Genomic DNA, 12236 nt, shown 5'->3' with positions numbered 1-12236 from the left:
TTTGAAATTAACTTTTCTTAAATATAATTTTTTTTTTAATAGCGGTTTTTGTAATGGCTTATTGACAAAATTATGTGCATTGGTACTTTCAAAATTTCGAAACTCATAATGACTAAAATTGTTTTTTTGACAGTACATCAGTGAAGATTCTATATATTATTTGCCAATGCATATAATTACAAATAGAAAACTTCTATCTACATTACATAATGTAATATTACTATTTTTATTTTGTTATGTTTTTTATTTAAAGGTGGATGAATCTTCTTTAACTGGCGAATCTGATCATGTTAAAAAAGGTGTTGATATTGATCCTATGGTACTGTCAGGAACTCATGTTATGGAAGGTAGTGGAAAAATGATTGTTACAGCAGTTGGCGTCAATTCCCAAGCTGGCATAATTTTTACTTTGCTGGGGGCAGCAGTGGATGAACAAGAGGCTGAAATAAAAAAAATGAAAAAAGGTACAAAAAATTACTATAATTTCATTAAAACATAACATCCAATATCTTTTCATTTAAACCTAATATATCTTAAAAAAAAAAATAACAAATAAATATATATATTAGAAAATGTTTAAAACAGTTTTTACTTTTCCTTACTTTTTGCCCTATGTTCCATATTACGTGTTGCATGATGGAATGACAATTGGTTAAACATTGAATCCCCACTTATCTTCCACTGAAATAAATATTTAAATATCAAATACATAATACAAAACATAAACATACATCTTTTTAACTAAACAAATGTAAATAAATGACGTACAAATTTTGAATTCATCGCAAATGATGGGAATTGCAAAAGCAGAAGCTAAAAAGGCGAAAAAGAGCAAAAGCTTAACAGGTGATTAAAAGTTTTATAAAAACTCTATTCTTAATTTGTTTAGTTTTAATTTTTACATAAATATATTTCTGTAGAAACACAATATTAATAAAATTTATAACATAAATTCACATCTTTAACAATAGAGTTATAATGAAACACAATTTTTGCCATCTTATTAGTTCTATATGTACATATTGTTTAAAAGTAGCAATATGAATAGGTGAATGATTTTAATTATATATAAATTACTATATATTATTATTTGATGTATAAGTAAATTATTTCCCTATTAAAATTCCACCTAATAATATATTTTGTATCATTGAATTAATTGTTATTTAATAATTGTAAAAATCCAGTAAAAGACAATATACAAGATATCGCAAATTAATGCTATATGAAAATATTTTATATCTTAAGGCAATACTAAAAAAGTTTATGTATGTAACAGGCGGTGAGGATGGTCGTGCACCGGTTAAAAATATGGACATCGATTCATTACCACCAAGTGATGGCCTTAAATCTGATTCCGACGGAAATCATATTCAACAAACTAGTTCAGCAGTTGAATCCAGCCACAAGAAGGAAAAATCTGTTCTTCAAGCAAAACTTACGAAACTTGCCATACAAATTGGTTATGCGGGGTCAACTATTGCAGTGCTAACAGTTATTATTTTAATTATTCAGTTCTGTATAAAAACATTTGTTATTGAAGAAAAACCGTGGAAAAATATATACGCTAATAATTTGGTAAAGCATTTAATTATTGGTGTAACAGTTTTAGTTGTTGCTGTACCTGAAGGACTGCCTTTAGCAGTTACATTATCCTTAGCATACTCAGTAAAGGTAAGCAAATTTTAACATAATAAGTTAAAACAAACAATATCGTTTCGCTTATGTTATAGAAAATGATGAAGGATAACAATTTAGTTCGACATTTAGATGCTTGTGAAACTATGGGCAATGCCACTGCCATTTGTTCAGATAAGACTGGCACATTAACAACCAATCGTATGACTGTTGTGCAATCGTATATATGTGAAAAACTTTGTAAAGTTTTACCAACGTTGAATGATATACCACAAAATGTGGGTAATTTAATAACAACGGGTATATCAGTAAATTCTGCGTATACATCAAATATACTGGTAATTATTAATTATAATTTTTTAATAAACTTTTTTTTATATGAATTATTTTTCAGCCAGGCGTTAACCCTGGTGATTTACCAAATCAAGTTGGCAATAAAACGGAATGTGCACTTTTGGGTTTCGTTCAAGGATTAGGAGTAAAATACCAATCAATTCGAGATGAAATTACTGAGGATAAATTTACAAGAGTTTATACATTCAATTCAGTGCGAAAAAGTATGGGGACAGTTATACCCAGATCAAATGGTGGCTATAGACTTTTTTCAAAGGGTGCTTCTGAAATTATGCTAAAAAAGTATGAAGTTTGTTTATTTTATAAAGGATTTTTTATTGTATACTAAATTCCATTAAATAATTGTATATATTTTAATATTTTTAATGAGTAATAACTATGCATAAAACTTATATTGAATATATTGAAAAATTGTTTTCTTATAGGTGTGCTTTTATTTATGGCCATGACGGTACATTAGAAAAATTTACACGTGATATGCAAGAACGTCTAATCCGTGAAGTCATTGAACCGATGGCTTGCGATGGGTTACGAACGATATCCGTCGCATATCGTGATTTTGTTCCAGGAAAGGCAGCAATCAATGAAGTGCATATAGATAATGAGCCAAATTGGGATGATGAGGAAAATATAATGACCAATTTGACATGTTTATGTGTAGTGGGTATTGAAGATCCTGTCCGTCCAGAAGTGCCAGATGCTATACGCAAATGTCAACGGGCTGGCATCACTGTTCGAATGGTAACGGGTGATAATATTAACACAGCGCGATCTATTGCTAGTAAATGTGGAATATTGAGACCAAATGATGATTTTCTTATACTAGAAGGAAAAGAATTTAATCGTCGCATACGTGATACTAATGGAGATGTAAGTTTTTAGAATTATGTTATTTTATCAGACTATTGTATTATTTTATTTAATTATTGTGCAGATTCAACAACATCTTATAGATAAAGTATGGCCAAAACTTCGCGTTTTAGCTCGCTCATCACCTACTGATAAATATACCTTAGTAAAAGGTATTTATGCAAATTTTCTTTTCATTTAATTAAGATAAATTTTTAGTAACTAGAGATCTTAATATATATCCACAAGATACAATAATTATTAAAATATAATTATAAAAGCGTGTAATTAGGATCTGTTTCTGACAAAATATGTATGAAAATCGAGTCAATAATGGCTTAATATTCAACCAAATAGCGTATTTACTTTTCATGTCGTCGCTTATGTGTTCTTTCTTCTTCCCTCCCTACCTCCTACATCATACTTCATCCTACTCCATTGTACAGTTTAGTGATCCTTCCATGTACTATATATCATTATAAAAGTTATGGCATTTCATATTCGATCATTAAAAAACACAATTGTTTTAGATTTATAGCTTATTAAAGAGATATATTTTTATTGTAAGTTTGTTTCAAGCTAAACTAAAATTAACATCATATATTGATATATATATATATATATATATGTATAAATATAGAAATAATTTTCAAATTTTTAAAATTAAAAATTATTTCAATATATATATAGAATATATATGTAGAAATAATTTTAAAATTTTTAGTTCAGATTTAAACAAAACTTACAATAAAAATAATATTAATAACATTATTTAATTATATGTTTAATCTCACAGTCTTAAACAGTGTTCCCGAGTTCAATCCTAATTAAATCTAACCACAAACTAATACTAGAATTAAAATAAGTATTTCGGTTGACTTACTCTTTACATATACAGTGGTCGTCCAGTATAACGAACGCTCGATATTACGAATTTTCGATATAACGAACACCCAAAATATTTACATTGATTGTTCTATATAACGAACGAAAAAAAAAATTCTGCTCCATATTACGAACAAAAAATTTTTTGTTTCTTATTCGTTTTTGTTTTATACAAATTATGCTTTTGAATATAATTTTACTATAAAACTAGCATTATTCAGCTTAGAATATGCATGTAATTGTCCGTTTTTTTTTTTTCTGAGAAAAATGCCTATATATGGCAAAATGCATATATGCAGGCGCCACTGATCTGTTGTTCACAAATTCAGTTTATCATATACGAAATACTATCCAATACTATCTAACTATTTATTGTTAGTGTGACATTAGTACATACGAAGTTAATAAATGGAATAATTGTGATAATACCATCGATGTCTCGGACGAGGATGATGGATCTGATGACGAAAATATAGAAGAAAATAATTTAGAAATTATTAAACATAAAGATGCCATAAATCATTTCGAAAAATGCATAAAGTGGGCGATTAACAATAATGAAACTTCAAAATTAGCTGTACTAAGAGAACTACAAGAAAAAGCTGTTCAGAAAAGTCTTGAGTGTAGTAAAAAACAAACAAAAATTAATGATTTTTTTTACTCTACACTATGATTGAATGCGTCCTTTCTTATAAATAATTTTTGTAACAACCGAATAAAAAATACTTTCAAATAAATATATACTCGTACGTGTTTATAAGTTAATTTATGAACTCAAATATATGAAATCTCCTAAAAATAACCATATTGGTAGGTAAATGTATAACATTCGATATTACGAATTTTTCGATATAACGAACAAGGGGTGCAACATAAAATTCGTTATATTGGACGTCCACTGTATTTTGAAATTCTTTTCGCTGATTTATGATGCAACTATTAGTTTTCACTGTTTGCGTTAATAAAAAAATGAAATGAAAGCAACTCAATCCGCATTTAGTCAAGTAGATGCCTCTGTTTCATGTGATATATATTTAAAATATTCAATATAAAATAACACATAAATCACTATTTCCAGGCGGTTGTATAACACTATGTGGGAAATTATATTTTGTACTTTATTAAAAAGAATGCAATATATTATAAATATATTTCTTTACTTTAATTGTGGAAGTAGCGGAAATACTTCTTAATGATAAATCAGTAGTGCCTCTTTACTTTAATGTTAAAAAAGATGGTTAATGAAAGCATTGGTAAACAAAAACTTTTTCCTTTTATTCATATAAGTTTAATTAAATTAAATTTTCTTCATAATTTCTGAATTCACATAACAAAAAAATTTTTTGTTTTGATTTTGCAACATCTGTGAAAAACTGTCAATTTTCATTCGACATCTGTTATGAAAATAGTATGTTAATTAAGTAAAGTCAAAATTCAATACCATTTTTTGACATATACTACTTCATCAACTTTGGGTAATATTTTCACATGTAATGAAAACGCATTTGACACAGCAATCAATTATGACTGGTGTCAAATGTCAATTATGTCATTTAAAATGACAGTGAAAACAAGGCATTGGGCCTATTAACACTATCATGAACGTAACATGAACATGAACTTGAAAACCGGTTACCGAAAGATGAGAGGGGGAAGAGAGTATGATGTGAGTTCATGAATTTCACACAATGATATTTGCTGCATTTTTTCAGCTTGACACGCATACATATGCAAAGTTATGCTTATGTTTACCTTTTAATACTGAATACTCTCAATTTCTGTGCTCTGTACTACTGCACACAAGCATTTTATACGTTTACATAAAACAAAACAAATTTCACGCTCATGAGAGTTCACGATAGTGGAAACTGAACTGACAGTTCATGTTGTCGTCAAGTTCATCTCACGTTCATGATAGTGTAAATAGCCCCATTAGGTTACAAATGCATATTTTAAGCTTATTATTGTTATTGTGGTATACAAAATTTTGTCCTTGCAGAATAAATATTAAATTGACTATTTAATAGTGGTTGATAATGTTGTGTATAGAGAAAATTAACTTTATTATTTAAGTGGAAAATTCAATACTGCAATAATTTTAATTTTTTAATTGATATTTATGTTCAACTAAAAGGCTGCTTTGGATACAGATATTCATCAACCGCTGTCTTGAAAGTATTATTTGTTTCATTGTTCGTTTATACTAAATCACTTGTGTCATGTATTAAACTCTAACTACTCTAAAACTTAATATAGCATATTAGACCACTAAGCCAAAATTGCATTCGACATGTGTTGAATAAATTTACTGTTTTGTCAACTGTGTTTTTAAAAAATGTACTTCTTGTTAATAATTTAATGTTAATTTCAAAAAAAGTCTAAATAGTTTATTTAATATATATTGTTAATTGTTAATTTCAGTAAAATATAAATTGTTGATCGTTAAAAAATATGGGCACATGTATTCAAAATTTAATTTTTAATAGGAATCATTGATAGTACAGTAAGTGATAACCGTGAAGTTGTTGCTGTAACTGGTGATGGCACAAATGATGGACCTGCTTTAAAAAAAGCTGATGTTGGTTTTGCAATGGGTATTGCTGGAACTGATGTAGCCAAAGAAGCTTCAGATATTATTTTGACGGACGATAATTTCAGTAGCATAGTTAAAGCAGTCATGTGGGGACGCAACGTATACGACTCAATTGCAAAGTTTTTACAATTTCAGTTAACAGTTAATGTTGTTGCTGTGATTGTTGCATTTATCGGAGCTTGTGCTGTACAGGATTCTCCACTTAAAGTAAGTTTCTTTTGCTTTTTATTTATCTTATGACATTAAAAATTACGTTTTTAAAATTAGGCAGTACAAATGCTCTGGGTTAATTTAATAATGGATACACTTGCGTCCTTAGCTTTAGCAACTGAACTTCCAACACCAGATTTATTGTTACGTAAACCATATGGACGAACAAAACCTCTTATTTCTCGTACAATGATGAAGAACATTTTAGGACAGGCTCTATATCAATTATTTATTATATTTGGATTGCTTTTTGTTGGTAAATAAAATCTTTTGCAAAGAAGTATAAAATGTATCAATTTGTATATAATTTATATTCTAAGTTATTTATATTACATGTTAACTCATTATATATTATTGCAACCAATTTAAATTCTTTTTAATATCAATCCGAAGGAGACTGGATTCTAGATATTGAATCTGGTCGTGGACAAGATCTTGGAGCTGGACCAACGCAGCACTTTACAATTATTTTTAATACCTTTGTTATGATGACATTATTTAATGAAATTAATGCCCGAAAGATTCATGGTCAACGTAATGTTATAGAAGGACTTTTTACAAATCCAATTTTTTACACTATTTGGATATTTACTATGATTTCACAGGTAAATATTTAAATAAATTTATTGACAGTTGATTTATGGTTAATTTTGTATTTAGGTTATAATAATTCAATATGGAAAAATGGCTTTTTCCACAAAAGCTTTATCGCTTGATCAATGGTTATGGTGCATATTTTTTGGTATTGGTACCTTAGTATGGGGACAATTAATCACTTCAGTGCCCACGAGAAAACTACCAAAAATTTTATCGTAAGTATTTAAAAAAACTAACTAATACATCTTCTGGCGAAATAAAAAAAATATTTTTTTACGTTAAAACTATAAACTTGGGTTAAACAAAAAGTATGTTTAAATATAATTAAATTCTTAATAGTTAAAAATCTGTTACTTTTATATTTATGACGTCATTCTGCTCGCACTACAGTGCAGTTATTTTTAGATTCATGACGTCAACTTGTTCGTACTGCAATGCAGTGTTATTTTAATTGTTAAAAGAACTAGGGGGCTCTTTCATATTTAACAATAGCCGTAATTTTTTTCTTTCAGAGTTGTGAAAATAGCATTAAGTCTGGTTGAAACAATTTGGCATCACTTTTAAAATATGTTAAATGCTTTTTCTTAACATATGTTAATATTGAAATTTAATTAATTTAAATAGAGAAAAACAAAATAAATGTTAGAAGAGCAATCGTAAGCATTTTTATCTTATATATTTGAATTAATTAATTTATTTACGCATTTGAATAGTAAATGAAATGCTCACATGATTTTAACGAATTATTGGAATTTTGTAACATATTTCCAGTGAACATTCACAATAGACTAATTTTTGAATTTGGCTGCACTAAAACTTAATACGAAAACATGTTTGCCAGCGTTTTCTTTCGTAATTTGTAAGTATTTTTTGGTATTCTGAAAGAAATAATTACGGCTAATATATATGTGCTTTCAACATTTTCTAGAAAAGACCTCCAATTTTTTTAAGAACTTGAAAAAAAAAAACACCAATATGCGTGAATCTATTCCTGCATTTCAACGATTATCAGCAACGCTATCAAGTGCAATTAAAGAAATTTAAAATAAAACATTTGAAACCATAATCCCATGTTTACAGAATTATTATATAATAGTAAAAGATATTCATTATTGTTTTTTATTTCTTAAGTTTATTTGTTTTATTCTGTGGAGAATATATAATGGGTGGTGTTGAACTACTGAGGCACCAAGACAGTCCAGTTGCACATTAAAAATGATATTATTTATAAGGTATTTTGCATTTAAATGCTGCCTGACATTTATATTTGACAGTTTGTTTTCCCACGAACTGTTTTATTCTAATTTGGATCACTGTTTCTGTGTTGCTAATTTAATAAATCTTTCTTATGTCTTCTTTTCTTACAACTTAAAGAAACTTAAAGAAAGAATAAATAGATATAAATAAAAAAAGATATATATAAATAGATATAAATAAATGTACAGGGTGTCTGACGAAAATTGCAACAAATTTCTCACCGACGTAGCTGTCAAACCAATAATGACAGAAACCTTAAAATAAATTCATTTGACAGTTCATTGTCTTGGTTACAAGCTTACAAATCGTTTGTGTCTTAAATATGAACAAATCATTTGTGTCTCGTATCATAGCTCGATACCGTAATACTGATAGTGTTGCATAACGCTCAGGAAGTGGACCAAAAAAAACTAACACCAGTGTTTTTATTATGATTGCTTTATTTAATATAATTAAAATACTTAATATAGTACAATATATATTTTTAATATAATAAATTTATACATTGTACCTTGCATTTATATTTATTTAAATTTATACATTTATACAAATATACATTAAGTATTTATGTAAGTATATATATATTATACTTATTCTTTTTTTTTTGTTGGAATTAACACATCCAACTTATTGTTGATGCATTTTAATACTGTAAGCATCTCTTGAAATATCTCATTCTGCTTTTTATTTTGTTCAGTAGTTAGGTGCTTAACTCTTTCGAGCTCTGACAAGTAGATGTCATTCCGTGCCTTTTTGGGTTTCGGTGGTAAAGTAGGCATTGATTCTACTTGCAGTGTGGGCGTTAAAGAGGCGAAGTTGTTATAAATTCTACACTTAAGAAATTCCATCTTAAAGAAATCTGATTGCTGACACTGTAGGAGAAAACAGAAATTGTTACCACCAATATGTAAAACTAAAAAACATTTCTTTTATTTACCGGAATGCCTGCTTCAGGGGTATTTTAATTCCCATCCACTGCGTGTTCTTAAATTAATACTACCACCTCTTTATCCATTTCCTCAAGAGTTTTCAGGCCTTTACTACTCTAGTTGCTAGTTGTATGTTATTTATTTTGTTGCGGCTGCAATTCGTAGCTCAATTCGTTCAATTTTGCCATCGTTTTCATCAACTTGTGACACGGTGCATTGTCTTGGTGGAACAAAAATGTTTTCTTCGCCATATGAGGCCGTTTCTTTGCGATTTCGTCTTTCAAACGCTCCAATAACGCTATATAATAGTCGCTGTTGATGGTCTTCCCCTTCTGGAGATAGTCGATGAATATTATTCCATGCGCATCCCAATATACAGACGCCATAACCTTGCCAGCCAACTGCTGCGTCTTTGGTCGCTTTGGGCGGCTTTCACCGTCTGCATGCCACTCAACAGACTGCCGATTTGACTTTGGAGTGAAATGGTGGATCCATGTTTCATCCATCGTGATGTACCGACGCAAAAACTCCAACTTATTGCGCGTAAACATGTCCAAACAGCTCTTTGAATCATCGATTCGTTGTTGTTTTTGCTCCGGTGTGGGCAAACGCGGCACCCATTTGGAAAACATCTTTTTCATACCCAAATGTTCGTGTATTATGGTGTATACACTGCCTGCTGATATCTGTAGAATGTCAGCAATCTCCCTCACTTTCACTTTACGGTCGGACATAATGATTTTCAGTGTTTTTTCAACGTTTTCCGGAATAACAGCGTCATTTGGCCGTCCAGTAGATGGAATGTCATCGGTGTCTGTACGACCACGTTTGAATTCGGCATACCAATAACAAATGCTTCTTTTTGATGGAGCAGAGTCCGAATAATGTTTTTCAAGCCATTCCTGGCATTGAACAGTATTTTTTTTCATTAAAAAACAATGATAAATCAGCACACGGAATTGCTTTAAATTCATTTTTTTTTTGAAAACCCAAAAGTAGCGTCACTTAAAGCACTGTAACTTGTTAACAAATGGTCGGATTAACATATGATTTTGACAGTAAGCCTAAAAAGGTTGCCACTTTCGAAAAAAAATATTTATTTAGTATTAGTGACGCCATCTATGTGTCAGTCACACACATTATTGAACGAAGTGTTATCAAATAACTTTCAATAAATATTTTATTTAAATAAATCAAATGTTTTACTATAACTTTTATAACTTTTCATTCAAAATTCAAAACTTCTCGCAAGGAACTCGCAGGTGAAAAAAACTCAAACGAAAAAAAGTGAGAATACAATTCATCACAGTTACATAAACACTTCGAGTGACTAAAGTTACATAAACGAGTCACAGAAATGATTCGTAAAGTGAAGAAGCGAATTGAAAGAAATCCATGCCGCAGCTGCAATCAAATCAAAAGGATTGCAACACCTTTTGAGAATTAAGCTCGGATTTAAGGCATTGAAGTTGAACAAAGTGCATGATCTGACCGAAGAACAAAAAAAAGTTAGAAACGAAATAGCCAAAGTGTAAATTCGTTTGACCAAAAGTGGTGAGTTGCCAAATTTACTTTTATCTGATGAGTCACCATTCGTAATTGAAGTACGTAAACAAGCAAATTAATACAGTTTACTTGTCAGAGAGGTCAGCTGAAAATTTCAACATACGAATGACCACTAGAAAGCAGGCGTCACCTAGACACCTAGACAACAGGACTCAGCATCATCGCACAAAGCATGCCTCAACCAAGAATTACTGAAAAATAACGTTCCGTGTATTATTCCATTAACACAGTGGCCACAGTGTTCACTTTATCTAAACTCTTTAGATTTCTCGGTCTGGGATATTTAAAAAAAAAGGTTGGCATTAAAAAATACTAAAATGACGATTGTCTAAAGAAAGCGTTAAGCCGAGAATGGGACAAAATAACATAAACCTTTAAAGTTCTTATCGCATGTTTTCATTTATCTTCCATTAAATTTAACAAAATTGAACAAAATAGAGCATTTCACTTTGTTGCAAATTTCGTGAGCCACCCTTTATATATATGCGTAATAAATTGTAATATTCTAAATGGAATGTAGATATGAACAGAGTATTATAAAAAAAGTTTTGTTTCTGAAATTTCTTCTAACCCAGTATTGTTATTTTTTTTTGCTCTTCATTTATTTAAATACTCCTATAATTGGTGTGCAATTTTTTCGAATTTAAGTTGAAGGAGTGTCGCGATAATTCTTTTGTATATTTTCCAGTAGCATGTGACTCTGAAAGTTTTACATTATTTTATTGCTGTATTCATTCGAATTTACATCTTATAATGCCGGTAACCAAAGATACACTTCTTTGAATTCTAGTATAAATTTTTTTACTCCATTTTTACTTACAAAAAAAAAAAATTAGACAAAAAATTAAAAATTTTTTGTTATTTAAATGAATTATTATAATATTGAGACACAATACTGCGAACAAATTGTGTATAACTGCTTTATACATTCTGTTTAAGTAATATGTTCGACCGGCATATAACATAAAAAACCTATAAATAATATATCTCGAATAATAGCAGCACAAACAAAATGTTTATTAAAACATTTTCTTATTAGAATGAATTCTTTTTGAATTTCATTTAATATAGGTATATATTTATTACACTTAAATTTTATAATTATATTTTTATGTTTTATTCCACTCGCGGTAAGAACATCATTCAATTAAAAGTTAAGTCAATTTCAAAGTGAAACTAAAATTATAAATCCAATAAAGTCCGTTTATACCATCTTTCCATTGCTTACTTAAAATTTTTTCGTTTCCATTGACATAAGTTACACTTACTAAGTAAGCAGTGGAAACATACTAATAGACTTGCTAGATACTTCTACTTGGCAAACTAAATACATTATTACAAAGATTGTCATTATATAT

General features: G+C 29.2%; 1 protein-coding gene across 11 annotated transcripts in view; it reads left to right on the top strand.

The window, feature by feature from the left end:
- The window catches only part of LOC119678939 (plasma membrane calcium-transporting ATPase 1), a 73372-nt gene that overhangs the window by 34194 nt on the left and 26942 nt on the right, over window positions 1-12236 (top strand). For 8 of the 11 annotated variants that reach the window (XM_038091054.1, XM_038091056.1, XM_038091050.1 and 5 more), the window contains exons 5-15: window positions 254-464; window positions 811-846; window positions 1280-1674; window positions 1734-1976; window positions 2033-2274; window positions 2418-2862; window positions 2927-3014; window positions 6213-6526; window positions 6587-6785; window positions 6923-7134; window positions 7190-7341. In XM_038091054.1, coding sequence (XP_037946982.1) covers window positions 254-464; window positions 811-846; window positions 1280-1674; window positions 1734-1976; window positions 2033-2274; window positions 2418-2862; window positions 2927-3014; window positions 6213-6526; window positions 6587-6785; window positions 6923-7134; window positions 7190-7341 — 2537 coding nt within the window. Of the gene's footprint in view, window positions 1-253; window positions 465-810; window positions 847-1273; window positions 1675-1733; window positions 1977-2032; window positions 2275-2417; window positions 2863-2926; window positions 3015-6212; window positions 6527-6586; window positions 6786-6922; window positions 7135-7189; window positions 7342-12236 lie in introns of all 11 variants that reach the window. The other 3 variants (XM_038091057.1, XM_038091053.1, XM_038091049.1) reach the window with 2 other exon arrangements.

This window comes from Teleopsis dalmanni, chromosome 2 (assembly GCF_002237135.1).
Source record: "Teleopsis dalmanni isolate 2A chromosome 2, ASM223713v2, whole genome shotgun sequence".
In the NCBI taxonomy this organism is placed as follows: Eukaryota; Metazoa; Arthropoda; class Insecta; order Diptera; family Diopsidae; genus Teleopsis; species Teleopsis dalmanni.
Note: the sequence above shows the minus strand (reverse complement) of the source record. Positions and strands in the feature narration are given on the sequence as shown.